The sequence below is a fragment of the Juglans regia genome, chromosome 6 (assembly GCF_001411555.2).
Source record: "Juglans regia cultivar Chandler chromosome 6, Walnut 2.0, whole genome shotgun sequence".
NCBI classification, from domain to species: Eukaryota; Viridiplantae; Streptophyta; class Magnoliopsida; order Fagales; family Juglandaceae; genus Juglans; species Juglans regia.
The window spans coordinates 27,535,162-27,561,295 of record NC_049906.1 but is presented as its reverse complement, the minus strand read 5'-3'; the positions used below and the strand labels follow the sequence as shown (position 1 = coordinate 27,561,295).

Below are 26,134 nucleotides of genomic sequence, written 5' to 3'. Positions count from 1 at the left end.
GGCATCATTGCTGCTGCCACAAACCAGATGCCAGGGTTGAATATTATCACAAGAGTACATTATTGGGTACATATACCCAAAGCATTCCGTTGCTAACATGTGCTTCAAGGTGTATGGATACATCAACATGACTCAAGATCTAGCCCTTCTGGCAATCTTTAAAATTGGACATTACATGAAGATTCCACCAAGATCAATATTCATGGCACAGGTGGTAGGAACTTTACTAGCAGTAATTGTATACACGGGAACCTTGGTTAACCTAGAGTGCATCACTAGTCTAAACCTTGAGGACAAGGGTTTTTTTTAAGGGCGGAACTATGTTATGAACCCAATCAACTTGGACTAGGCTTGAGAGCATTGGCAATGGTCTAGCCATTGCCTAGCCTAGGCCAAATTTTGGCTAAAAGTTGAGGTTTTGGCTAAAGTCAAAGCCATTGAAGAAACTAGTCCTCATTGGACTATCCATTCCAAAATCAAAATAATAATATAATATTAAATATTTTAATAATAATAATAATCCATCCCAAACTAGTCCACAACTATAGAATACCACCCAAAATCCTCTATATATTGGAGGGAGTATTCAATATATAGAAATATTAATAATATTATACAAATCTAACAAATATATTGGAGTGAGTATTCAAAGTGAGCATATCTAACTCAGTGCAAATATAAAAAAAGCAAACCAAGTAACAAAAATTGTTCAGCCATGAGCATATACACAAGTAATACAAACTGTCTAGCTAGATCATGAGCAATGAGGATCAGTAGAATGTATAAGTTATAGGGAATGAGGAGCTAGAATGCATGCATGCCCAAGTACTAATTAAATAATACATGCACAGCAGAAAAAAAAAAAAAAAAAAAACTACTTTTGAGGAATGGTGCAAACAGTAGAAGAAACTCCATTTTAATTATAATGGTCCAAACAGCAGAAGGAAAAAAGTGGTGCAAACAGCATTTTGATTATAATGGTCCACTTTGATTAAAATGTGTAAACAGCAAACATGCAAATCACATTAATTTCTTTGTGAGGAATTTTAGTAAAAACCTTGCTTGCAAAGACTATAGCAGACCTAGCACATATAGCACACCATACACAAAATCTGCATGTGAGGAATGCTATAATATAACTCCACTTTGATTAAAATGGTGCAAGCAACAGAAGAAAAAAAAAAACTCTGCTTGTGAGGAATTTTAGTTTGTATAAGATAACTCCACTTTGATTAAAAAATGCCAAAATAGGGCTCAGTATTGACCATTCTCCAAATTGGTCTAAGTTGATGAATAAGCTCTTATTCTGATACTATATGAAAGCAGTACCTCTCGTCCCAAAAGCTTAAGCCTAATAGAAGCGGTTGATTTAATCATTTATATATGTCGTACCAAAGATTGGGCCAATCATTATATCCAAACAACACAGGCTAAAATTGAGTTGACTTTATTATTTAAAAAAATCAATTTATTATATATGTACATACAAATGTGTATGATACATGCCTTAGGTTTATAATCTTAAAAATAGAGCCACAATTCGGCATATCAATTAGAGTTTTGCTACACAATCTCCACCACACTCTACACTCTATATTTTTAAAATTTTTAAATTTTTTAATATATTTTTTTAAAATTTTGAGTTTATTCTTTTTAAATTATTTCAAATTTTTTATTCACTATTCATACAATAAATATTTAATAAAATAAAAAAATAATAAAAATTAAAAAAAATATAGAGTGTGGAGTGTGACGAGGTTGTGAAGATTTATTCTATTAATTATGTGACAGCATATTTATTTCAAAGAGTGGACACCGATAAGGTCAAATTGTTTTTTTTTTTCTCAACTTTTTTAAATATTGTTTTTATACTCTTAAATATTTTTAAAAAATTCACAATATCATTAAAAAAATTTCTTAATTACTAAGTAAAGGAGGAAAAAGATAAATTCAATCGATAGCCACCATCATTGACTTTAGTCGATGGTTAAAGTATTATCCTATTTCAAATAATATAAAATTTTATTGTATTTTGAGGCTGTGAATTAAATAAAGTCGTTGTATTCAAAGTTTCTCGGTAAGTCTACTTGCATCCGTTTAAACGTTTCGAAAATTCAAGTCCTACTGCGTAAAAGAAACGTCCAGATCTCACATCCATTAATTTTCTGTATGAACTCAAGACTTTTGTAAGTTTATAGAAGTTGTCGGTACGAATAGAGAAGACTTTGAGAAGTCTTTTGAACTCATGATAGAAGTTGTCATATCGGGAAAATTGGTGCATCGGTGGGTCCTGAGGACTGTGCAACGGTCGAAGAAGCAATGGACTCCGTGGGTATGGTGGGGCAAACATAATCAAGAAGATATGCTAGTCGAGTGATGTGGTGACGGGGACGGGAAGGTGGGATAGATTCAGGGGCAGGATCAGGGTTTATGGCCGGTGATGAGGGAGGTGAGTTAGGTTCCAGAATGTGTAAGGGAAGAATGATGAAGTTGGGGGAAGGTGGAGTGGCAATATGTTGGAAAGGAAATTGGTCTTCATGAAAGGTGACATCTCACGAATAGAAAATGGTGTTAGTGTCGAGGTTATATAATTTGTAAGCTTTGCGGTTGCTAGGATAACCAATGAAGACACAATGGGATGCTCGGGGTGAGAATTTATCTTGATTGGCTGTGAGAGTTTGGGCATAGCATAGACAACCAAAAACATGTAGGTGGGTGTAAGTCGGTTGTGTGTTGAGAAGAAGTTGAAAAGGAGTTTTATTTTGGAGAGACTGACTAGGGGTCCGATTGATGAGGTAGGTAGTGGTGAGGATGCATTCGCTCCAAAATTTAAGTGGTAAATGTGCCTGAAAGCGGAGACTTCGTGCCACATTCAGAAGGTGCTATGTTTACGCTCGGCAACACCATTTTGTTGAGGAGTTTCAACACAGGTACGTTCATGAATGATGTAACACCCCGTATTTTAGTGTATTTTTATTGAAGGATTTATAGTTATTAATTCAAAAATTTATTCTCTTGTTTTAAAATTGTTGGATTTTTAGTTGGTTATTTTTATGATTTTTAATTTTGTGAAAATTATTTTTAAGTGCTTTCTTAATATTAATTATTGTTATGCATTTAAATTTCTTCTCATATTAAATTAACTTATTGTTGGGTTTAATTATTTATTTTCATTTTAATCACTACGTTTGAATTATTTTATTTTACTTGTTGTTTTGAAACCGTTTCCGATGGATCATTTTTGTGATCCAACATGTGAGGATTAGACCTCATTTCTTTCCCTCACTTTTTGTTTTCCTCTTTTTGTTTTCCTCTTCTTTTTTCTTTTCTCCTCATTTTTCTTTTCTCCCCGTGCGTTGCGTCTCCTCCCCCAGCCCACCGCCATGTGCCACCATCCGGCGACACCACCCAGCCCACTGCCTCCCCCACCGGCCGGCAACCCCACCCCTCCATTTTCAGCCCCTCCCGCGCTGCCATGAGCCCCCACGCGCATCACCAAGCCGCAGCCTTCTCTTCACTCGCGCGCCGCCATCGCGCCACCTCCGGCCACCATTTCTTCACCACTTCATCCTCGACCTCCTAGCAACTCAATACATCCAACCCAAGCTCCGATCTGCCACCGGTGAAGTACATCCAATTCCATTTCCGTTTTGTGTATTTTTGCACTTCAACCACCGCCCATGCCGCCACCCACGGCCAACCACCACTACCACTAGCTTCACCGACATCCTTAAGCCCTACCCTATCAATCTCGGGCCTTCGTTTGCACCCGTTCAAAAGTTGGTCTTTAAGACCCACGGCCACAATGCATTTGGCACTGTTCTGTAGCTATGTTGCCACTTCTTGCAGCTTCGTGATCCCTCGAAAATTATTATATAGCGCTGTAAGTATTTTTCAAAGATCTCTTGTGATTTAAATGTATTTGTACACTAACTCATTACACTGTATTGAATTATTGATTGGTTTTGCTGAACTGAGTCCGAAGAGTACGGGGGTCGGATGGATTGGAGAATGAAGTTGTTTGTGTGATTGGATTGTGTTGACATTGTTGGTTATTGATTATTGTTGTCATGTTGTGTTCATTTCATTTGCACGCATGTTCATGTTTGTAACTGAAAATTGGATTTTCGCATGATTGCATGCATGTTCATATGTTTATTTGAAAATTGGATTTTCATGTGAGAAATGATTTTTGAGTATGTTTGAAATATTTGGATTGAATGGTTTGAGAAAAAGGAAAAGAGACTGTAGGGATGGTGGTAAGCAAGGATGGTGGTATAGTCCCGCCTGCAATTCTCGCCTATGGTTCATGCGGTAGGGATGGTGGTTGTGTCCCGCCTACGGTGCATGCGGTACGGATGGGGGTAAGCAGGGATAGTGGTAGAGTCCCACCTGTGATTCCAACCTACAGTGCTCTGATATGTATTCATTGTGTGGAAAGGAACAGTAGGGATAGTGGTAGAGCCCCGCCTGTGAGGGATGGTGGTATAGTCCCGCCTGTGATTCCCGCCTACAGTGTCCGATAAATGGTTGAGATTTTGTGTAAATCATTTTCTAATAAAATGTCTTATTTTTATGTTTTGGCTAAAAATGAGATTTTTAGCGTGTGTTGGAAAATACTTATTTTCGGGGAAAATGAGGTTTTGGGATCTGTTAGTTGGTTGCTTTAATGCGTTTTTATCTCGAGGGTTATTTGGATTTTTACTTACCTACGGTACCGTTTTATAGTATCGCAGATTTTGATGCATATGAGGATGACGAACCTTAGGCTTGGGTTCCATTGGAGGAGCGACTTGGAGTTGCTCTCGTGTATCGAGATTTGCTTTATTATCTATTTATGTATTTGCCCTTTGTGATATATTTTGGGATAACTGTATAATTTTTAAAGATAATTTATTTTGGATACTTGTATTTAAATTTCTGGTACTTAGTTGACTTATTTATTTTATCCACTACGACTTTCTTGTGCATTTTTGCATGTTGCACACATTTGAGCACATTTCATTGGGATGCATGACCCATATTGTCACCATTCTAACGTCACGATTATTGCGTTCCTGTACGTGGGAGTCGGGGCGTCACAAATGATGCCGTGGTTTTGAAAATAGTTTTGGAGATTATGAGACAGAAATTCTTGGCCATTGTCTGTGCGGACACATTTGACCGTGGAATTGAATTGAGTTTTAATGAGAGTAAAGAAGTGCATTAAATGACTAAAGATTTCTGATTTAAAACACATTAAATAAATCCATGTTGTGCGTGTGAAATCATCAATGATAGTCAAAAAGTAATGAGCGCCAGAAATAGAAGTAGTGGAATATCCACCCCAAATATCACAATAAAGTCGATTAAAAGGAATCTTACTTTTATGAGCATTAATTTGAAATGGTAAGTGGGTGTGCTTAGAACGAGCACAAATGTCACAATGAGAAACAGTACAAGGACTATAAAATATAGAGGGAAGAAGAAAGTTGGAAGGATGACCTAGACGTTGATGCCATAAGGTCTTATTATCAGGTTTGTGAGCAGAGAAGGCAGTGGATTGTTGGGGACGAAAGATGTAGAGTCCATTGCAAGCTTCACCCGCTCCAATTAGCCTCGTCAATTGATGGTCCTAAAAAAAACATTAGAGGATGAGAAAGTGATAACACAAGATAAGTGGCTAGTTATTTGAGAGATAGAGAGGAGATTATAATGAAATGAAAGGACAAATAGGACATTTGACAAAGTTAGGGTTTCATATAGAGGGATGAAGCCGACTCCTTCAACTGGGATGGTCTCCCCCGTGGGCAATCTGACCTACCGAGCCATGGGTGGCTCTTGGAGGTCCAAGAAAAGGGATCGGTAGTGGCCCTTGTGATCACTAGCGCCACTGTCGATAATCCAGTTCTTCTAAAGGTCAAAAATGGGAGGGATTGTGGAGGAGTTACCCACGAAGTTGGCTATCGAAGGAGAAGGCCGAAGCAAACTCAACAGTTGCTGGTAGCTTTCTGGAGAGAGACCTGGTACCGGGCTTGAAGGGGAGGCGTCGGCTAGAAGGAAGGGGAAGAAGTGTTGGGAGAATCTGTGGAGGATGCCATCGGCAAGAAAATAGAGGTATGTTTTAGGATCTTATTTGGCCTGATACTATGTTAAAAGAAGAATTGGTAAAAAGTTTCTTGTCTTTCTCATTGATCTTTGTAAGAATATATGGACATCTGTATATGACTTTATATGGAAAGAAAATAAAATCAGCTTTACAAATTAGTTATACAAGTAAACATATATTCTATAATGGTGAGATTGCTAGAATCATGGGATTGCTAGAATCATGGAGTTGCTAGTCTATAATAATATGCAACACAAGATTACATACCCCCGTTCATGACAATTAAAATACAATGTGTGAAACCCAACCCATGTAAAGCCCGTGGTTAGATTACTACTCGTGGTTTGATTACTACTAAGTGTTGTTGAGTGTGTGGTAGTATTGATCAATTTCATATGCCACTTCATATCAAAACAGAGTACTGATCAATTTCTTATCATTTTCACATATTGAAAAACAGATTCAGAACATTTTCATATAACATGTATAAAATTTCCAGATTTCATATTCACTCTTTTGCACATTTTAGAAACAGCATGTCAAAATATTGTTCCTATCTACACCAGTCATACCAGAAAGCATTTTCTTTTTTATACAGACTTCATCAGTAATGCAGAACATGTAACTAATGTTATTTTCACTTTTCTTTTTAAAACATATCATGCACATTTTGCACAAATCAACCTTAGTTTATTTTCTTTTTTATGCAAAGTCTAGCATAGGAACCTGGCTTACCTGACCCTTCAACTTTTCCAAGAAAACCTATGAACCGTGTTAAGCAGAAATTTGATCGTTACCTAGACAAAATTAAAAATACTATACATTAATACAATTAAACTGGCATATCTAAAATAAACAACACAACTAAACAACTCTACTACAATAAATCTCATGGTTCCAATTCTTCTAACCCAATTACTACGCATCTGCAACCCACAAAATAACTTCCTAAACCTCACCCATTAGAAGCGTTCACACTTATCCCATTAGCGTACCCAACATCCAATCACAATACAGACTACAATTTTTTTATCCCAACGCTTCGAACGACACCAACCTTATCACAATCACCTATTTTATCTCAACATTTCACAAGGGCCTTCGGCCACTATGCAGATTCACAAATAGTGCTACAAAGCAACCCCCAACAATTCAGATAATTATTTCGATCATAACCACATCACCTAATTCTTAGTTTCTCACTTCCAACTTCATAAAGCACACAATCAACATCACAATGACAGACTTTCCCCAATCACTGATTATAACCATTCACACACACAACAATTTTAACACGACAATTCATAGTTAACCCAACACATGAATTTCTAGAAATCAAGTGTCAGTTATACCTCTATGGTTTTTACCACCAAGAGTAATCTTCCTATGTGAAGATCATCTACTGGATTGCGGTGAAAACGGGGGATGTTGTGTGCCATGAAGGTTAGCAGCTAGTCTAGGCTTTTGTAAGTGATGGCATGGGTGTTTGTCGTGGTCTAAGGTGGAGCCGAGTGGTTTTGCCGTGAAGACTGGAGGCAAGGGGTTGGACTACGACAACACAAAAGGGGCAACATGCCCCAATCTGCATAGAGATCGAGTGGGAGATCACGGAGGAAGAGCAAGACATATAGAGATGGAGAGAGAGAATTTACCAGCGTCATTCAGGCGGTGCGACTCAAATCTGGACTATGAGAGTGTGTGGTGAATCTTAGGGTGGTTGATCCGAAATTAGTGGCGGCTGCTAGTGGTTCTCGGTGTTGGGTTTGCTTAACGTGTGTTGGTGGTGATTTGGGTCTTTGGCACAAGAGAGAGAGAGAGAGAGAGATCGGCTGAGAGAGAACTTGTAAGAGTGAGAGAGAAACTCATGGGGAGGGATTGGTGAGTACGGGGCACGGTAAGATAGAGAGGGAGTTGAGGTTGTCGGTCACAAAGAAGGGGACATGCAGAGGGGTGGCGTTGTGAGGCAAAGCTTAGAGACACACAATCATGGCGAAAAGAAATGAAAACTAAGAAGTACAATGGCTCATAATCAGTAAACACTACTTTCAAAAAGATCACCGCTTCACAAATGCAACACTTCGGATTTTTTTTTCTTCTAGTGATCATCATCGATGATCGACTTTAACGGTTAGAGTGTCACGTTGGAATTGTATGACTCTACTTTTATACATAGTAATAGATAAGCACAAAAAAATAAGAGTGCTACAATCATAAAAAAATTACACAAAAATAATCACACAAACAATTTCTTGCAGGCGTGTTGGACATATGATCAGACAAGCTCCATTCAAGTATTTAAATAAGTTTTTAAGATTGTACCATGCCTAGGCTGGTTTTAAGTTTATGCAAGGTCACACGTGTTAATTAACCAGAAAATGTACCAAAGAAAATTATGAACCATAACATACAATATCAAGACATTTGAAATATATTAGAATTATGTAAATAATGGTAAAATAATTTGAGTTAAAATGTTTTATTGAGTTTTAAGAAATGAGAGAGAAAAAGTACTTGAATAAAAATATTATAAAGTTCAAGTTTGATTCATATAATCTTTTAATATTATTCTTGTTTTGAAGTTTGTAAAAGTTATGCTGATTTTTATTTTTTTAAGTTTATAAAAGTTGCTATATTGATGTTTGTGTTTGGATAATGATTAGATAATTGATTAAATAAAAAAGTTGAAGATTTGAAATTAAAAAAAATTTTATGTTTGAGGGATGTTTGGGAATGAAATTATAAGAAGTCTTGAAAATTTTGAGAATTCTATGTCTCATCTTTGTGTCCAAACGAGCCCTAGTTAATCCATGTCCATAGGTCATCCCATTTAATTTAAATTATAACTAGAGAAAAGTACTTAAAAATTTATAAAATCAAAACATCTCTAAAAAAATTTATGTTCATATATAAGCTCACCAGTACACGATTTCGAATGTGATCATTTATCTCATTCGAAACATCTCTCCATGATCAGATATAAAATGGAGCATAAGCTTGGACTAGTGTGCCGACATAGGAGGAAAGCAATGCTGCACTGTCATCCATTCTTCCAGTGAAGTTATCAAGAATGTTGACCTTGATTTTTTTGTTCCTTCTATTTCTTTCCAAAGCAAAGCCACATGTTAAGCCATGTCTGCGATGTCACAAGGCATTAGCTAATATTTTTAAAATTATTAAATATAGTCCCCAAAATATTGAAATATAATTAATTATCAACAACATTTCCTTACTGGTAGGTGTTGACTGGTTGTTTGTCTCCTGTGTACTTGTTCAGGAGCGAAGTCCTCAGTTGGGGAGTCGTGAACGGGTTCGGAACTTAGAGGAGGAGGCACATTTCTTAGTTGTCATTTTGGTGGCATCCTTGAAAATGATTAATATTTTAAAAAACAATTAGTATAGAATAATTTATAAAAAATGTATTGTACTGTCACCTATGTATATAAAATATTTAATATTTTTATTCTTCATCTCCAGATGTATTTTCCATGCTTGTTTCTGAATCGACTCCAATACCATCTTCGTCATCATCATCTTCTTGTTCATCTTCTTCATCGACTACCTCTTCGGATTCTTCTTCTTCTTCTTCTTCTTCTTCTTCTTCTTCTTCTTCTTCTTCTTCTTCTTCTTCTTCATGAACTGAATGATCATTTAATACAGATGGGTCGAGATGTATGGGTGGGATGTCATCTCTACATAAGGGGATTAGTTCAAGTGCACCGAGGTCAACAAATAAATAAATACCATCTCCATATTCCTGGTTGGCCTCTATAATCGAAGTGTCATATTCATCTTTACTATGATCATGATTCGCTACCATTCTTGCATCATAGATATTCTCAGGCACAAATTTTTGTATAACTCATCAAGTTATCTCTCCACTATGTATCAAAACCCGACCACTGTCTATATCCCACTAATCACATTTAAAAACATATGTCACAGTCCCACCCAGGTATTTTAATCCGATAATGTCACGTATGATACCATAGTAGTCAATATCATCTGTTACATGACTTCCCTCGACCAACACACCACAATTTTGCGTCTTTCAATTACGTTCATGATCTGTAGTATGTAATCTATAACTTCGAACCGTGCATGCAGTGTATCAAAGTGCTCTATGTGAGGGACCACTGGCCAATGTATGCAATGCAGTAAAAATATTCTTGATTGATAATCACATATTCACACTATATAACAACTATATTATCAATAATAACATTATTAGATTATATAATATATAACAACTATTATATTATATTACAAACAATATATTATTTAGTATAAATTATAAAAAACTTATTCTAGAGAAGTTTGAATGTTTGCATTTATGTAATTTCTATCTCGTAACGTTCGAACCTTTATACCTTTCAAATGAGAAAGAAGACATAAACATTCACACATTAATCAAATAATGTGCGAATGTATATTTTACATTTGAATGTACATTTGTAACGTTCACACATATGATCATTCATATTCTTGAGTGGCACATACGTGCGAACGTTATTTGGAATTCGTTCGAATCTAAAACCTTTCAATTGCCAGAAAGGTTAGAAACGTTCGAACTAATAGTTATGTACATTCAAATGTACTAATAAATACGTTCAAGAGCTTCCCGAATGTAATAATTTTCTGTTTATTTTATTAATACAGTGCAAACGTAAATTTGGTTTAATTCAAACGTGTGTTTTAGCCATCACGTTCGAACGTAACTCATCTTACGTTGAAATGCTTATTGTAGAGGAAATTAAAGTGTGAATGTAAAAACTAAAACGTTCGCATGTATAAGCTTAACATCCAAACGTGATATTTTACATTTAGACGTGTTCACGAAATAATTTAGATTACAGTACATAATATGCATCATAGTACTAATATTGCTCAAAATTTTTTTCTTTCTTTCAGGATATGGATCATCTTCTGATGACTAGGAAAATGGGGAGGGAAGGAACAAGGTAGGACACGTCTCGAATTGGGGCTCAAGCAGTGATGTCCGAACGAGAAGTCATGATCAACTAGTTTCACTAACTCATATAAGGAGTAAATGAGCATTTGAGACGTGTTTGTTACGAGAGGCTGGATGAGTATTTGTACATATACCCCTCAATGGTTGGGTGTTTTATATGGGGATGTGCTACATGCCTAAGGATGCATCATTTCACACCGGGACACTACATGGTGTTCAGTTAGAGGTCTCGGCGGATGTCATCACCAAGCTTCCGAGATCCATCGTGTCATTGAGATATCGATTGCAGGAGATGCTTAGCCTAGGGATGGATCTTGAGTAGATGCAAATGTATGCACTTCTACATCATTTATTGGCCCAGTTGACCGGTCGGAGGTTGAGGATATTGATGAGGAGGATGACAACCGAGATGAGGATTTCTATATCCTCACTAGGAGAGACCGAGAGCAGCTCAATAGGAAGAACTCCTTCAACTAGGTACAACTCCTCCCTTTTTTTCCGCATGTTGTATTTTATTATTGCAACAAATGAGGATCTTGTGGCACATAAGGCCACATTTAGCCTGATTCGTGCACAGTTCCTTATACGAGTGGCACATGGAGAGCTCATCGACTTACCACTTCGAATTTTTTAGGGCATCCGTTACGAGACGAACATCGTCTCCACGAACAACCTCCCATATTGAGTCCTCATTGCCAAGCTATTATTGGCTCGGAGGGTGCAACCCCAGGTGGAGGAGTGGATCACAGAGCAAATGAGCCCCATTGACATGACCACACATTATCAGAGCATTGAACAAGGGAGGGGGCATCTTGACATCAGCCTAGCCCTGTACCAGATCTTGTTCCTCTAACCCAGTCTAGGCCCAGTGTTGCTCCCCATATTGGGCGTACTAGTCGGTTGCCGATGGGTATATCTATGGGAGATGTGCGGCCTGCTTGGCTCGATGCGCGCCTTGCTTGGGTTGATGCGATGGTCTCAAATATTACTGTGCACATCGACTGACAAATCGCGTCAGTAGAACAGAATGTCACCGATTTTGTCATTGATGTTGTCCATTGAATAGATATCCTAAACGCAAAGGTCAACACATTGACTGACGATTTTAATAAATATGTAAACAACTCGTTTTGAGTATTTTTCACTTTTATCATGTTGTTTACAAAATTTTATCATATTTTGTACTTTATTTTTATCATATGTAATGAACAATATTATTTAATATATCTACTGTTTTTTAATTTCAATTCTCGATCTTTTTAATGTTAGTTTATCCAACTTTAATATTAAATCATTGCACTTTAATTCTCAATCTTTTTTAATTTGAAATATCCAACTTTAATATTAAATCAATTAACGTTTGAACGTTAGCGCCAAAAATTTTTACGTTCTCACGTAAATAGCCTCAACATTCGAATGTCTAGGGTACGTTCTAATATGAATATATATACGTTTGAATGTAATGCAATTTCTTGGCTACCTTCAGAAAATAAACCGTCATAGAAGATGCTTTTTCTGTGAAGGTTTGGGTGCTGTCGTAATTTTCAAACCATCACAAAAACTTATTTATGTTGTAGTGTTTATTAATGAGAAAATGGGTAGTTCAAGAGACATAATTGATATGATCCCAATTTCAATTAATAAGTCCGTCTTATTTCATCATGTCGATTGACTTGATTGTCCTACATTATTGACTTGATACTTGATAGTCCCACATGATTAGAAGACATAATCCTGGAGACAAATAGAATATTCGCCTACGCGTTGTACATGATGACGCTGATCATTGTGCCTTCTCCGATCTCCATCGCCAAATTTAAATATTCATATCTCGGCCAGTTTCTTTTCGTTGTTCACAATCCTCGGTTGGAGCCAAACCAAGCCAAAAAAAAAACCGAGATGATTTGAACATGAATCTCTCTGTTACTGTGTACCCATCTATTTAATTTACTTCGTTTTAATCAATGGCCTGCAGCATCCCATTCACGCAAACTTCTTTGATTGGCCCTACATTATGAAACAAAAGAAATCCCAATCTTGTCATGTGATTAAAGATAATTAAAGTGAAAAATCAAGCATCTAAAAACAATTAAAAACTACTCCACAAATCACGCATCTCACGCTAGAATTTTCACAAGTTGATCATGCATACATGCATGCGTGCTTCAAATTAACTTCGTTTCAGGCAAAGATAAAGTAAGCAAAAATTAATTCTTTAATCTTAAAAAAATTTGTATCAAACTTGTAGTCTACACAAAAGCTTTTTCACACACATGACACATGCATGACACATACATACATACATACATATATATATATATATATATATTTTAAGCTTAAGAGATCTTAATCGTTCATAGAGTCTAGACTCTATACTCTATAATACTGCTATGAAACAGATTAGTCTACATACGGTTCTCAAATAGAGACTGTTCATACAAGCCTATACAATTATGTTTAAAAAAAATTAAAATTATAATAATATCATTTTTAAAATAATTTTTCCCTTTTTACCCCTATTCATCAATGGGACTACTGTACATGCAGTCTCTCACTCAGAATTGCAAATAGAATTTCTCAAAGAAGGTAATGATATTATTTATAATTTTTTTATAATTCATTTCACAATCAACCAATGCAAAACATTCAATTTTATTATAAATGAAATTTCAATTTTACAAGAGTATCATTCATTTCAGAAAGAATTGTAAGAGAGTTGTATAAGAGTTACAGATTAATCATTTTCCATATACAATTATAATGAGTGGTATGGTAATATTTATTAATCATTTAATGTTTGTGTTTGCCGATTCGTCCAAATAAATTATAAATAAAAAAAAACAAAATGCAAGACTCTGCAATAAATTACATGCATGCATGCACTTGGCATGAAATTACATGAAATTCATCTTTAGCTCTAGCAAGAATTTCATGCTGATCAAATTGAAAGGCTTCCATGAGATTACAATATTCATGCACTTGATACCTATCTTGTTTGATGGATAAAGACAACACAATCAATGGATAATTTATTCCGAAAAGTGTAAATAAATTATTAGGCAAGCTGTTTGAATTTCTTTTAGATATGTTTACCAATATACTAATTTTATACTAAACTCGTACGGTTGCTTTAGTGAAGGAGAAATATTTTAACTATAAAGAAATTTCATATTTAAAAATAAATTTATAAATTGATGTAATTTGATGTGATACATTAAATTATAAAATTATTTTTATTGTAAAGTAAATATATTAATATATCACTTAGTCCATGTCAATTTGTGAATTTATTCTTATAAAAAAATTTTGTGATTATATATAGTACTTCTCTCGGTGCATTCGATCAACAAAGTAGTACTTAATAATTTCCAATAATAGAAACACTCCTAAATTCGTCAAATCAGATCTCTCAAACTTTTTATTGTGTTGTTGAGTGCATGCAAGCTTGCTATGGCCGGAACCTCGACGCCTTGCATGAAGGAATGGTTCGAAACGATAATGGCGGCCGGAGAAAATGCGGAAAATCAACCCCAAACGGCGCCAACACCAAAGCTGCAACCGGTTATCTTCTTGCTCCGTGATAACAAGAATTTTGCAAAGTATTACGAGCCAAGAGTGGTATCTTTGGGTCCCATCCATCATGGCAAGGAAAGGTACCAGTTGGGAGAGAAATACAAGCTCAGATTGACCCAAGATTTTGTTACAGAAAGTTGCGAGAACGTAAATATAGACGATTTATACAAGAAAATCGAGCAGGAAATCGAGGAACTCAAGGAATGCTTCAAGGAAGCGGTGACGAAGCCCTACGATAATGACTCCCTCGCCAGGATACTGTTCGTCGACGGCTGCGTTGTACTGCAATACATATACTACGCTGTTAACAACAAGTTCAAAGAGAAGAATATAAAAGACGACAGCGTAGCCTTCTGCCAACAGGATTTGTTCCTGCTGGAGAACCAACTTCTGTATCGTCTCCTGGAGTCGTTGATGAGTCTGAGCAAGATGAGAGGCAAGTTCAGGAGTTCGATTCAGAATTTCATTAAAAGAAACCACAACATGTTACTAGAGGGTGGTCAGCAATTATCAAGAAATGGAGAAAGATCAGAGGATTCAGAGCCGCCGCCTACCCATCTTCTGGATCTTCTGAGGACAAGCCTCTTGGGCCCGCCAGGGGATCAGACACACACTGAGAACAGCAGAATAGAACGAAAGGACCCAGAATGGCAATCCTACCGCAATTTGCAGGAGCTTAAAGCAGCAGGAATCATCGTGAAAAGGAGTTGTATTAAAACTGGTAATTACTTGAGAAGTATATCTTTCGCCAGAAAATGGATTAATTTGTTGCCAGGAAAGTACTTCAATTTGTACCCAGGACACATTTCGCTCCAACCCATGATTGTAGATGACTCGACAGGGCCAAAGTTCTTGAACATGATAGCCTACGAAATGTGTCTGGACTTCGACAACGACTTCGGCGTCACCTCCTACATTTCCTTCCTCGACTCGCACATCGATGAAGCCAGCGACGTCAAGGACCTAAGAAAAGCGCGAGTGCTGTACAACTTCCTTGGCAGCGACGTCGAAGTTGCTCAGCTATTCAATGAGATAGGGACAGACTTGGTGCCAAACCTCGAGGCATACAAGGATGTCAAGTACCAGATTCAGGAATGCTACGACAACACTTGGATGAGATTCACAGCTGAGTTCTTTCACTATCATTTCCGCACCTCCTGGACGGGCTTCGCTTCTTTGGGTGCATTGTTTGCGCTTTTTCTGGGTGCCACTCAGACTTGGTTTGCAGTATTCTCCCCTGACCATTGCGATGATTTTTGCAAGAAATTTACACAAAACTTATGAGTGGAAATTAAGGTAATGACAAGAATGAATCTGTATGATGTTTCCTTTGCCGTCTCCATGTATCCATCATCATCATCCTGTTAGCTATATATAATGGGCATGCATGCATGGCCTCTTTGCCTCAGGGCTTAGGCCGTTGTTTCCAATTACAGAAAGAACCCTTCAGAGCTTCACTCTGGTCATTATTTCACATAAGGTCATTCTTTCCAGACCACATCATTGTTTTAGTATTTTTTTTTCTTCGGTTTTGGTGTTCGATCTTATGCGCGAATCATAAGTTGGGGCTGGTTGTAAGGGATAATTTGTAGTAATGTGTTTGAGATGAAAAGGGCTAATTGAATGGCTTTTTGTTAGGAAAAAATCATTTTAAATTATCTATTTTTCGTTGCAAAAGACTACTCGCAACTGTTAGAATATTACCACACCTAGAAGATATTCATAATATTCTAGTAAGTATGGTAATATAATTTATTCTCTACCATATTTAGTTTATTGTGTAAATCAATCAATATCATTGATTAAATATTATATTTCTATTATTTTTCTAGTCTTATTCCCTTATAAATAGGAACATATATATGTTACATATTCAAGGACACTTCAAAATAGCAGAGATGCAGCTTTTGAACTCTCTCTCTCTCTCTCTCCTTCTCAATTTCTCATCTGTTTTCTAATTCATAATATTTTAGTATGTATGGTAATTTTCTAATAGCAATGATTTTTATTTGTTTATCTATTGTCGCAAATACCGCATGGGCAAAGGTTAATCCCAAGAAAATATTTTCTCGTAGCAAATTGAATTTATCGTCATTGATACTATCTTATCGATAATTTGAGAGAACGTTGCAATTAGGTAATACATTCCAAAAGATAGTATTATCCTTTGCAACCAAATTATGGTCGTTGCAAATATATTTATTACAAAGGACGATATACCCTCCATGGCAAATAAGTATTTACAATAAAAATAAAAGTACTATTTGCAATAAATATATGTCGCTACAAATAGTCTTACATATGAGAAAAATTATATTATCACGCGTTCTGTTTATTTTATAAACAATTCTACAAAAATAACGTTAAAATTCACAAATATCATTTTATGCTATTAAATCAACAGTACTATATATAACATTTAAATATGACTTGTTCTAATCATAGTGCAAATATAATTCAACTATTTCCACAAAAATGACATTAAAACTCACAAACTTCATGTTATAATTTTGCCATTAAATCAACACTACAAGGAAAATAATAACAACTTAGACCATATAGATTTAATTGACATCTTGTTACCGTAAGTCAATTGCTAACCATTCCAAATAGAGCTGCATATACAAAAAGACAGAGTATTAATAAACTTCATGTATAAATAGGAAGCATCCTCTGCTAATTATATATAAAAATAAGACAATTTATCACCTTATGGTGCTTTCAACTAAAGATTAGTCTTTCCCAACAAACTTGCAACATATCTAGAAAATCGTTATATATGTGCACTTTCAAGAACTAACACATTTCCCTTTTCAGTGCCAAAATGATAATATAAAAGTAATTTTTAATCAAATTAGAGTCAATAAATTACTAACAGAACCAATCTCTATTAAACATCATATTAAAAGAAACACATGCACTATACATACACTACAAGAAATCAGATTTTTTCTAGCCTTCAAAATCGTCACAAATACTCCTAATAATCGCTGCATTTGATTATTTTCAGCAATTTTTAGTCTGCTGCATCTTCGACGAAATTAAGGCGACCTTGTTGATCAATTTCAGCAATAGGCAAAAATCGTCGCAAAAAGCTAGTAATCTGTCCCAAATGTCCCAAAAAATGACAGAAATGGCATTTCCGTTTACCTGAAAAGTCATTTACGGCGATATGTATCGTCACAAAAGGTTAATAAATCACCGAAAATGACTAGATCTTTTTTCCAGCAATTATGAATTATCATCTTTATGTATTCCTAACAGAAAATTGTCACCGAATTATCGTTGCCATAAGTTTAATGGACGAAAAAAATATTTCCGACAAATTTTACTCGCCAGAAAAAGTTTTTCACAAAATAGAAAAAAATGCAAAAAAGAAAAAAAAATTTACATCCAATAAGAAATACTTATGTGTTCACCATATAGTAACACAATATAATTCTTTATGTGTGATACATAATTCCATTTGGGGAGGAAAAATCAATCTCAATAAGTAATCAATAAGAAAGTCCAACCAACACTTTTAAGTTCAATAAAAAATAATGTATTTTAAATTAAAACAATCATATTACGACAGGAAGGTCATTATGATCCAACAACACATGCAGTACCTCTTCAACTAATTTTATACTCATAATTCGAAACATATCTATTCAATCAAATTGGGATCACAAAATTATAGTGCTCCTCCAGGCCAAACGCATCCATTTGGTACGATAGCATGATACTTGAATCTGATGAACCATTTGATATGTACTCCTTCCCCATCTCTACATCAAGGAACGAACTGCGTATATCATGATGTGTTTTATAACGTGTGAACATGCACATATGTATGTAAACTGCATATTGTTTGGTATTTAGTTAGTAGGATGGAATCTAGCAGTCAAATACCTCACAGCCACTTAAGTTCAAAACACAAAGACACACCACACTTTCATTACTGATATTACCTTTTTCCATTTCCCTCTATTTAATTCTCCCAGCGGCCAAACATTGGAGTAAACAAAGTAAAAAGCTAAAAAAGTAAAATAAAATCCTAAATTATGAACTGTGAATAGACATATACAAACCTCAAAGCAGCATAAACTTCAAACCAAAATGTCCAAGTTCCTTGCAAGAAACAAACCAACAAATCAGATTAACTAAAGAAAAAAAAAAACGACAAGAACATCATAACATGCAAAAAAAACTGATGGTTCGAGTCTAAAATTTACAAACAAGGTATCATGGTTATCAAGCAAAACTCAACAAAGTTAGAGTGAAACTTTCAGCATTCAGGGTTAAACTTGTAATCTGAGTTATTTCTCTCTTTGTTCAAGCAAGTAATCAATGTCTCCTACCTGAATTTGAAAAGTGCCATGGTCGAAATGAAACTGAGAAATTCATATATAAACTTTGAATTTCAAATCCATTATAGGCATATAGATGAAATCTTAATCAACCTCAGTATATTCTTCACCAATGTTGTCGCTGGGTTATCAAATATGCTCTACTTCTGGCTTCTAAAGTATTCTGTGTACCTAGCCTTCCACCTATTCGTACAGCATTTTTATGTAGAAAGTTTCAGGCTCATCCTGGTAAACTCATCTTTCACATCTCTTTTTTGGTTTTCAATAGAAGTTTCTAAGAGTAAAACATAATTTATGGTTACAAAAAGCAATTAAACAAGCATGGCATCATGATTTCCTGCCAAAAATGACATTATGAATAATCACCCATGCATTGGGGATGGTAATCAAGTTTATCTTGAGTAAAACAATTTACAAATACCAGGAGTAGAACAAGAAAAATTATGAGAAGCCATAATAAAAAATCTTATAATTAGTACTTGTAAGAAAATCTTATAATTAGTAGTTATCTAAAATATACTACAATTAAGTAGTTCATAGGAATCTGCTGGATCCAAACCTCATCAAAGCTTACCTGGAAGTTAATTCTATCTGTAATTCCACCATGTCCAGGTATACTATCACCAAAATCCTGCAGGAAAAGGGGGACATATAGTAAATGGTGTCATCACAACATCTTGTTGGAAGCTTGATTGAATCGCATAAATTTAGGAAGTATAAAGGCAGACCTTTATTTTAAAGGCTCTTTTGAAACCACTGGCAAAGAAGCCTCCAAAAGGTGCTATTATAGATGCAAACAAGCCAAGACAGAGATCCAAATGTAACAAATCTGCAAAACAAGACAACCAAAAGAGTGAACATGCCAAAAATAAATATCTATTTTTTCACAAATCTGCAAATCACACAAACAAAGAAAGCTACAACACAGTCCATCAACACAAAAAGCTCCAAAAGGTACTATATCAGTGTGGTTTTTATCCAAACAGCTTGAATCCTCTATCTCTCTTCACTCTTCAACACAAACTGATCTTACCCAAGTTACCACTAGAAACCTAAGTACAGTATCTTTAAACTTCTTTCAAACTGGATGGAATCATATCTCAAGTCCAACTTTTTAGGACATTATTTGAAGCATTGTCTTTCTAATTGCCTAGGTATGAATTTCTAATAAATAAAAACATCAAGATCGTGCTATGTCCACCGCTTCTAGCTACTGTTAGGTATAATTGTTCTTTTTCTTTTTGTTATCTTTTTTTACATGTATTTTTTTATACTTTTAAATATTTAAAATAAAATAAAAAAATCACAATATTATTAAAAAATACTTCCTTAATCACTAAGTAAAAATAAAAAATTAAACTATAAGAATCAGTGGTGAGAGTATCATTTTCCTGGTTCCTGCTAGTTATTTTGATGTATTGTTTTTTTTTTTTTTTGCTTTTTTTTACATGTATTTTTTTAACACTTTTAAATATATATATTTTTTCTTTAAAATACAACATCATTAAAAAACACTTTCTTAATCACGAAGTAAAAACAAAAAAACAAAAAAAAAAAGCCAGCGGGAGCTGGGAGCGGGACGTTTAGCATTTTCCAAAACATTAACAACAGTATTAGAAATTCAAGGATAAAATCATAAGTTGAGGAAAGTTATTGAAACATCCTTTGTGGACCTTTCAAATGTGCAACAGTTTATATATATGTCTCATTATATAATAGAGAGAAAAATTACAAGTAAATTTGATTTTTTAGAACGTATTCCAAAGGATAACAACAAAGCAACAAAGCTAATAAATTTATAAAGCAGCCTTTGGGAATTCTTTACCCCAAATTTAGTGAAACTTGGACTCAAGATATATAAGAGTTAGAGCTCATTGGTATGCAGGCCAGAGTAAATATCAAAAATCTCTATAAAGCTGTCAAGATCTTCCTTTCATCTCCATTTGCGTTACCTGTTGGACAACTCGTAAAGTTAGGGTGCATGCCAATAGGACTTGTAATACGTCCTTAAAAAATTAAATGCAGATACTTACATGCTTAAGAATAAAAAAACTAAAACCATAAAATCCAGATAAACCAAGCCACAATCTTATATGTAAGATAGCTAATTGATAATCCTTCAATCCTGAAACAGAGCAGGAACCAATATCACCCCCTCCCTTAAAAAGAGCAACAAATATCTCAAGCTGCGCATTTTGTTTACCAGCATTAGCTTCTGAGGTCTTGGTCTTCAATAAACCTGGCATAAATTGTGTTATTCAACTATGGAAATTAATGTCACCAGAAACAGAATATTTAAAGTATGTGTCCAATGAAGTGAACCAAGTTGCTAATGAGGCAATATCTGTTCAGCACTAAACTTAAAGTGAGTTGCAAAATCCATTCAGTAGTGATATTCATTCAGGCAACATTAAAAAATAGTCAAACAAGTAGTGCATTATATGTGGTGGTATAATACTCTGCCAAATCTTAAATTCAAAAGAAAACAAAACTAGAGATCCCTACAGCTATAACAATGAGTCCTAACCCAAAGAGAAGAAAAGATTAGAATAAGGTTTCTCATTATCAAAACTTGGGATATTTCTCAAACAAAAAATATTATTCAAACTTGATGCATTTTAGAAACTTTATCTAATAAAGATGAAGAAAAGAGAAAGAGGCTGACCCTGGAAAAAATTTGTAGAACTTCAACAAAAATATCCATGCTAACTATATCCCAACACTTCATGATCCAGAAGCAAGAAACAATAACTATTTCCCTCCCTCAATATGTTTTTTCCAGGTGGGATGGCACACAAAGACGTTGAGTCAACAATAAATATTTTCTAATAAATAAAGTGAGAAAGTTCGAAATCTAAAATTGCAAAGTTTAGAGGAACACAGCAACGTCTCGTAAAAATTAGAAACTTCTCCATGACATGAAGAATATCAACAGGCCAGGGTAAAATTCTATTTCAATTTTAAACCACAACCAGATGGGCCTCTTCAATTTTAATCCACCCAATTATTAAAGGACATGCAGGAAAGGTGAGGTCACAAGTTATGACTTTGGAATTTTGAAAATGGTGGTCAGGAATATATGAAGGATGAAAATTTCTGAATCTAAAAGACCTAGGCAGCAGTCCGAAAGCACTAAATGGGAAGTACATTTCCTTAATTTATTTGATGAAACTTAACCATTATCTTCAAAGGGAACCATATTTCCTCTAGTGCCCACAACATCAGTGGTTAAAAACTTAGGTTAGTAAGTTGAGTAAAAGGCCAAAAATAATTGTTACGTCATTAATTAAGTGTACTTGTTTTGAATCAAGTATATAGAAGACCACATACAAGTAGCAGCTTAAGATTGAAGTTGGTGTAAGTTGGATGCAACTATAATTGAAAAGAAAATACAAAAACTAAGTAAACAGAACAAGGACTGAGATTCAGTTCTGATACATCACAATAATGACAGGTAATGTGCAGATTGATTACGAAAAAAAAATAGTATTCAGTAATTACCAGTTTAAGAAGAGCAACTTCAGTGTAATATTAGGGAGACAAGTCAATTAGTTCTAACAAAGACTGTCAATCACATATTGTCAGTTAGTTCAAACTCAATAAACTAGAAAGTATATAGAAGAACACCAAAGAAAGTCATTAAATTATCAAATTTTAAAATCATGAACTCAGAAAACAGATAATTAAAATAATATAACCGATATTGACTACCACTGGACCAATTTCAGAAATACCATCTTCAGCTTAGCCAGAACTTTAATATCCACAAACATTCAAATGTCATGCTCAATTTTGGTGCCACAGCAGGTAGCAGGTGAATCAGAATTCACTCCAAACAATGCATGGTTCCTATGAGTTTAAGAGATGTTTTAGCTTTTAAAATTATATCCAAAAAACATTACTTTCTAATGCAAATAGAGGAGGACCACCACAAAAGAACCTGCGAATTCATACCAAATTTCTGATATGCTCACAAAATCATACAAATTATCCAAGTTCCTTTTTTTCTTCTTCTTTTTGATGTGGCTCAACAAGATGGGAGTGAACCCCCATCTGACCCAACAACCTTACCTATCCTCAAAAATGTGTTGATGTGAGTAAATTTTTGTTCTTTTTTCATCCTGTTCTTATTTGTTGGGAAAAGCATGAATAGTGGGCTTCTCCCTTGGTTCTTCTTTTATATTGTTTATGACTCCTTCCAATAGTTAAAAACAGCACAAAGGGCTTTTATGCTCCTTATACTAATCACCACCAGTTTATTCTCATTGTTTTCTTCTATTTAAGTGTATATGACACATAAAAACCCTATTGTGCCAATTTATTTGTTCAATTAATTGAAAGTGCATTTCAAGTAAACAATAAATGAAATAAGTTAAAGTGAAATAAAAGCTTGCAGTAATCATTATACTAAAGCGTGCAGCAAGATTTATATGGCTAAGTTCATTGAAATAAATTTGTAATTCATTCTTACTTAACCAACAAGATTTATATGGACTCGAAAAATAGTTATATGGCTAAGTTCACAGCCATAAAAGCCCTATTTTGTAATTTCCCCTAACATCAAACCAAAGCCTCACAAAGTGAGATAATTGAATAAAACATTCAAATCCAAACAATTCCAAACAATTGACTAATGGCAGGTGAATGGTCACCATATTTTATTGATTTATCAACGAATTATTGTTAGTTCCAACAGCCAAAATGCATACGGGATTAGTAACATCAGAATTGAAATATGAGCATATGAGGTCTTCTATTTCAAGATTATAAAGTAAATCTACAACAACTTATTAAAAGAAAAAAAATAGAATTAGAACAGACTGAGTGAAGACCTCTCCGAGGGAGGTGAGCGCGACAGAATGTAGTCCTCCAAGCTCATTCCACAGATCTGCCCTGTTTGTGGTCATTAGGTTCTCTTGTAGTTAGCTAAATCTCAAATAATCAAAATATAATTAAACTTATTATATATAAAGTAGCATCATACCGCAATTATGATTCATGGATGATTGATATATATATATATTGCCCCCAGAGGGGCTGAGATTGCAGTGATTCTACAAGCAGATTGACAGCCATATTGCTTTATTCAATGGAGAGCTAGCTCTTCAAAAACCAAAAACCAAAAACCATTGGAAGATTAACCCTCCCTGCACTTGATGCACCATAGATTGACAGGCTCTTAGAGGAGGACTCTAGGTTGTGATTTAAATAAAAGAAGGAAGAAGATTGTATATATATACATGTCTTTTTTACCAGTAGCAAAACTAAAGCAATATGATTTTTTTCACAATCTTTTGAGATTATGAATTTACTATATATTATTCAATTTGGTGTTATGAATATTCACATTTTGGTGGAACTTGCAAATGACACCGACTTAGATTCCCAAATTATCGGTGCCATTATTTTTAGGTGCTCTCTCTCAAACCACCCCAAAAAAAAAAAACACAGAAGCATGAACACATATGGAACATGCATCTATGTTGTCCAATCATTAGATCCTTCGTATGTTTTTCTTTGTTTTAGTCATGTTTCCAACTGACATTTAATGCTATGTAAACATGCATATTCAACTTCCTGACATATACTCAAGGACTAATAAAAATCATGGATGATAGGAAATAAAATGTTGACCTAGATGAGCTATACTATACTGAGCTTAGACTGTGCTGCTTTTGTTTGTGCATGTAAAAAATTTTATAGTTTGCTCAATGCTGTTCTGAATGGATTGATGTTATTAATTTCCATGATTGCTGATGTTTTGTTTCTGTGTTCCTTTACAAAGGATTAACTAGGCTTTGAACCTTATGGTAAAACGATTGTCTGGGCATTAATGTCGTGGCTGTTTAGCATTGGGGGTTTCCTTGGTTGTGTGATTCTCAGAGATGTTCATAAGTTCTAACTTATTTTTTCAGTACATTCAATGACACACACATGACATCAAACATGTACCCAACGAATATCGTTGTCGATGGGTGATTGACAAAGTAGGGATTTAATGCAAAGGGGAAAAATCTGTGGTGTGCAAATTAAATATATCAAGATCAAAACTTGGCAACATTTTGTGTACCCACATCAACACGTCCACAAAAATGCAGATATACAAACAAATCTCGTGCAAAAAAGGAACTGATTTCAGATGCAAAAATATAGAAAATAGAATCCAAACAAAAATTAAACATTTTTGTAAAGCAGCGCGGATGATGGGGGAGAGACAGGCCAAAATCGTTGCAGCCATACCTTTGGGGACGGAAGGTACCCAACAGTCTCAGACGATAATCTTGACCTTCGACACACGAAAATCGTTGAAAAAATCCAACTGCCGAAACCACGAATCGCACGGCACAGATTCTGTATGTGGAGGAGACGACGACCCTAGCTTCCGCCGAAGTGTCACCTGAAGTGAAGTGGAGGAGTAGAAGCTATGGGTGGTGATCGAAAATGGAGATGAAGCCGTGCGGGGGTGGGTGGATTAAGCTGATACTCGGGAATGGGGAAGAACAAAGAGGGGGAGAAGGGAGTGGGCAAGCCAGTTCGGGGGGAAAAATTAGGGTGTGTTTGGCAAGTGACACTACTATTTTTTATTTTATTATTACTTTTTATCTATTTTTATACTATTTATTTCTTTTCACTTACTTTTTACTATTATTTAATATTTTATTATTACTTTTTTACTATTATTCACAAACATTCTCAACACTTCTCAACACTTCTCACTACTCAAACGTATCCTTAAAAGACATTGTGGGTTTTGGCGCCCAGCCCTAATCCCGACTACTGTGAAACCGTTGCAACAAGTTTTTCAATTTTTCGGCGGTTTTTCTCGCTGCAACTACATAAACAAATCGCCGAAGATATTGAATGTTAGGGACCACCCAGATTAAATCGGTAAAAGGCAGTGACGACTATAATATCGTTGCAAAAATGAACTTGTTGCGGCGAATTTATTTGCAGCAAAGCAAACATCGCCTCAATAGATGCTTTTTCTTGTAGACGTATATAAAAAAAAACCACAAACGCCAATGTGTTCTCAAGCATTTTTTATAAGGACCAAAGACATCTTTAAAATCTTGTCGGGTTCTCAGCTCAATTTAGTCATTGGAAATTGCATAATAAGAAATCTAAGGACTACACGGCATTTAACAAGGAAAT

The 26,134-nt window shown here is 35.1% G+C and overlaps 1 protein-coding gene and 1 long non-coding RNA gene across 4 annotated transcripts; one reads left to right on the top strand and one right to left on the bottom strand.

Moving 5' to 3' along the window:
• The first annotated feature begins 14,441 nt into the window (after positions 1-14,441).
• On the top strand, positions 14,442-16,072 carry LOC108997756 (UPF0481 protein At3g47200-like). Its single transcript, XM_035690573.1, has 2 exons — positions 14,442-15,351; positions 15,472-16,072. Exons 1-2 carry the CDS (start codon positions 14,508-14,510, stop codon positions 15,912-15,914), a joined length of 1,287 nt encoding a protein of 428 aa, XP_035546466.1. The 5' UTR covers positions 14,442-14,507; the 3' UTR covers positions 15,915-16,072.
• A 2,037-nt stretch (positions 16,073-18,109) lies between these two features.
• On the bottom strand, positions 18,110-25,538 carry LOC108997555. Of its 3 annotated transcripts, XR_001997170.2 has the most exons (10): positions 25,223-25,523; positions 23,815-23,875; positions 22,484-22,546; positions 21,186-21,221; positions 21,016-21,107; positions 20,808-20,934; positions 19,711-19,811; positions 19,557-19,613; positions 18,704-18,743; positions 18,110-18,400 (listed from the first exon to the last, which is right to left on the bottom strand). It is a non-coding gene; the product is annotated as an uncharacterized LOC108997555 (long non-coding RNA). The 3 variants fall into 3 exon arrangements; XR_001997168.2 differs by lacking the exon at positions 22,484-22,546 and having other exon boundaries at positions 25,223-25,538; XR_001997169.2 differs by having other exon boundaries at positions 21,016-21,221; positions 25,223-25,524.
• Between the last annotated feature and the right edge of the window lie 596 nt (positions 25,539-26,134).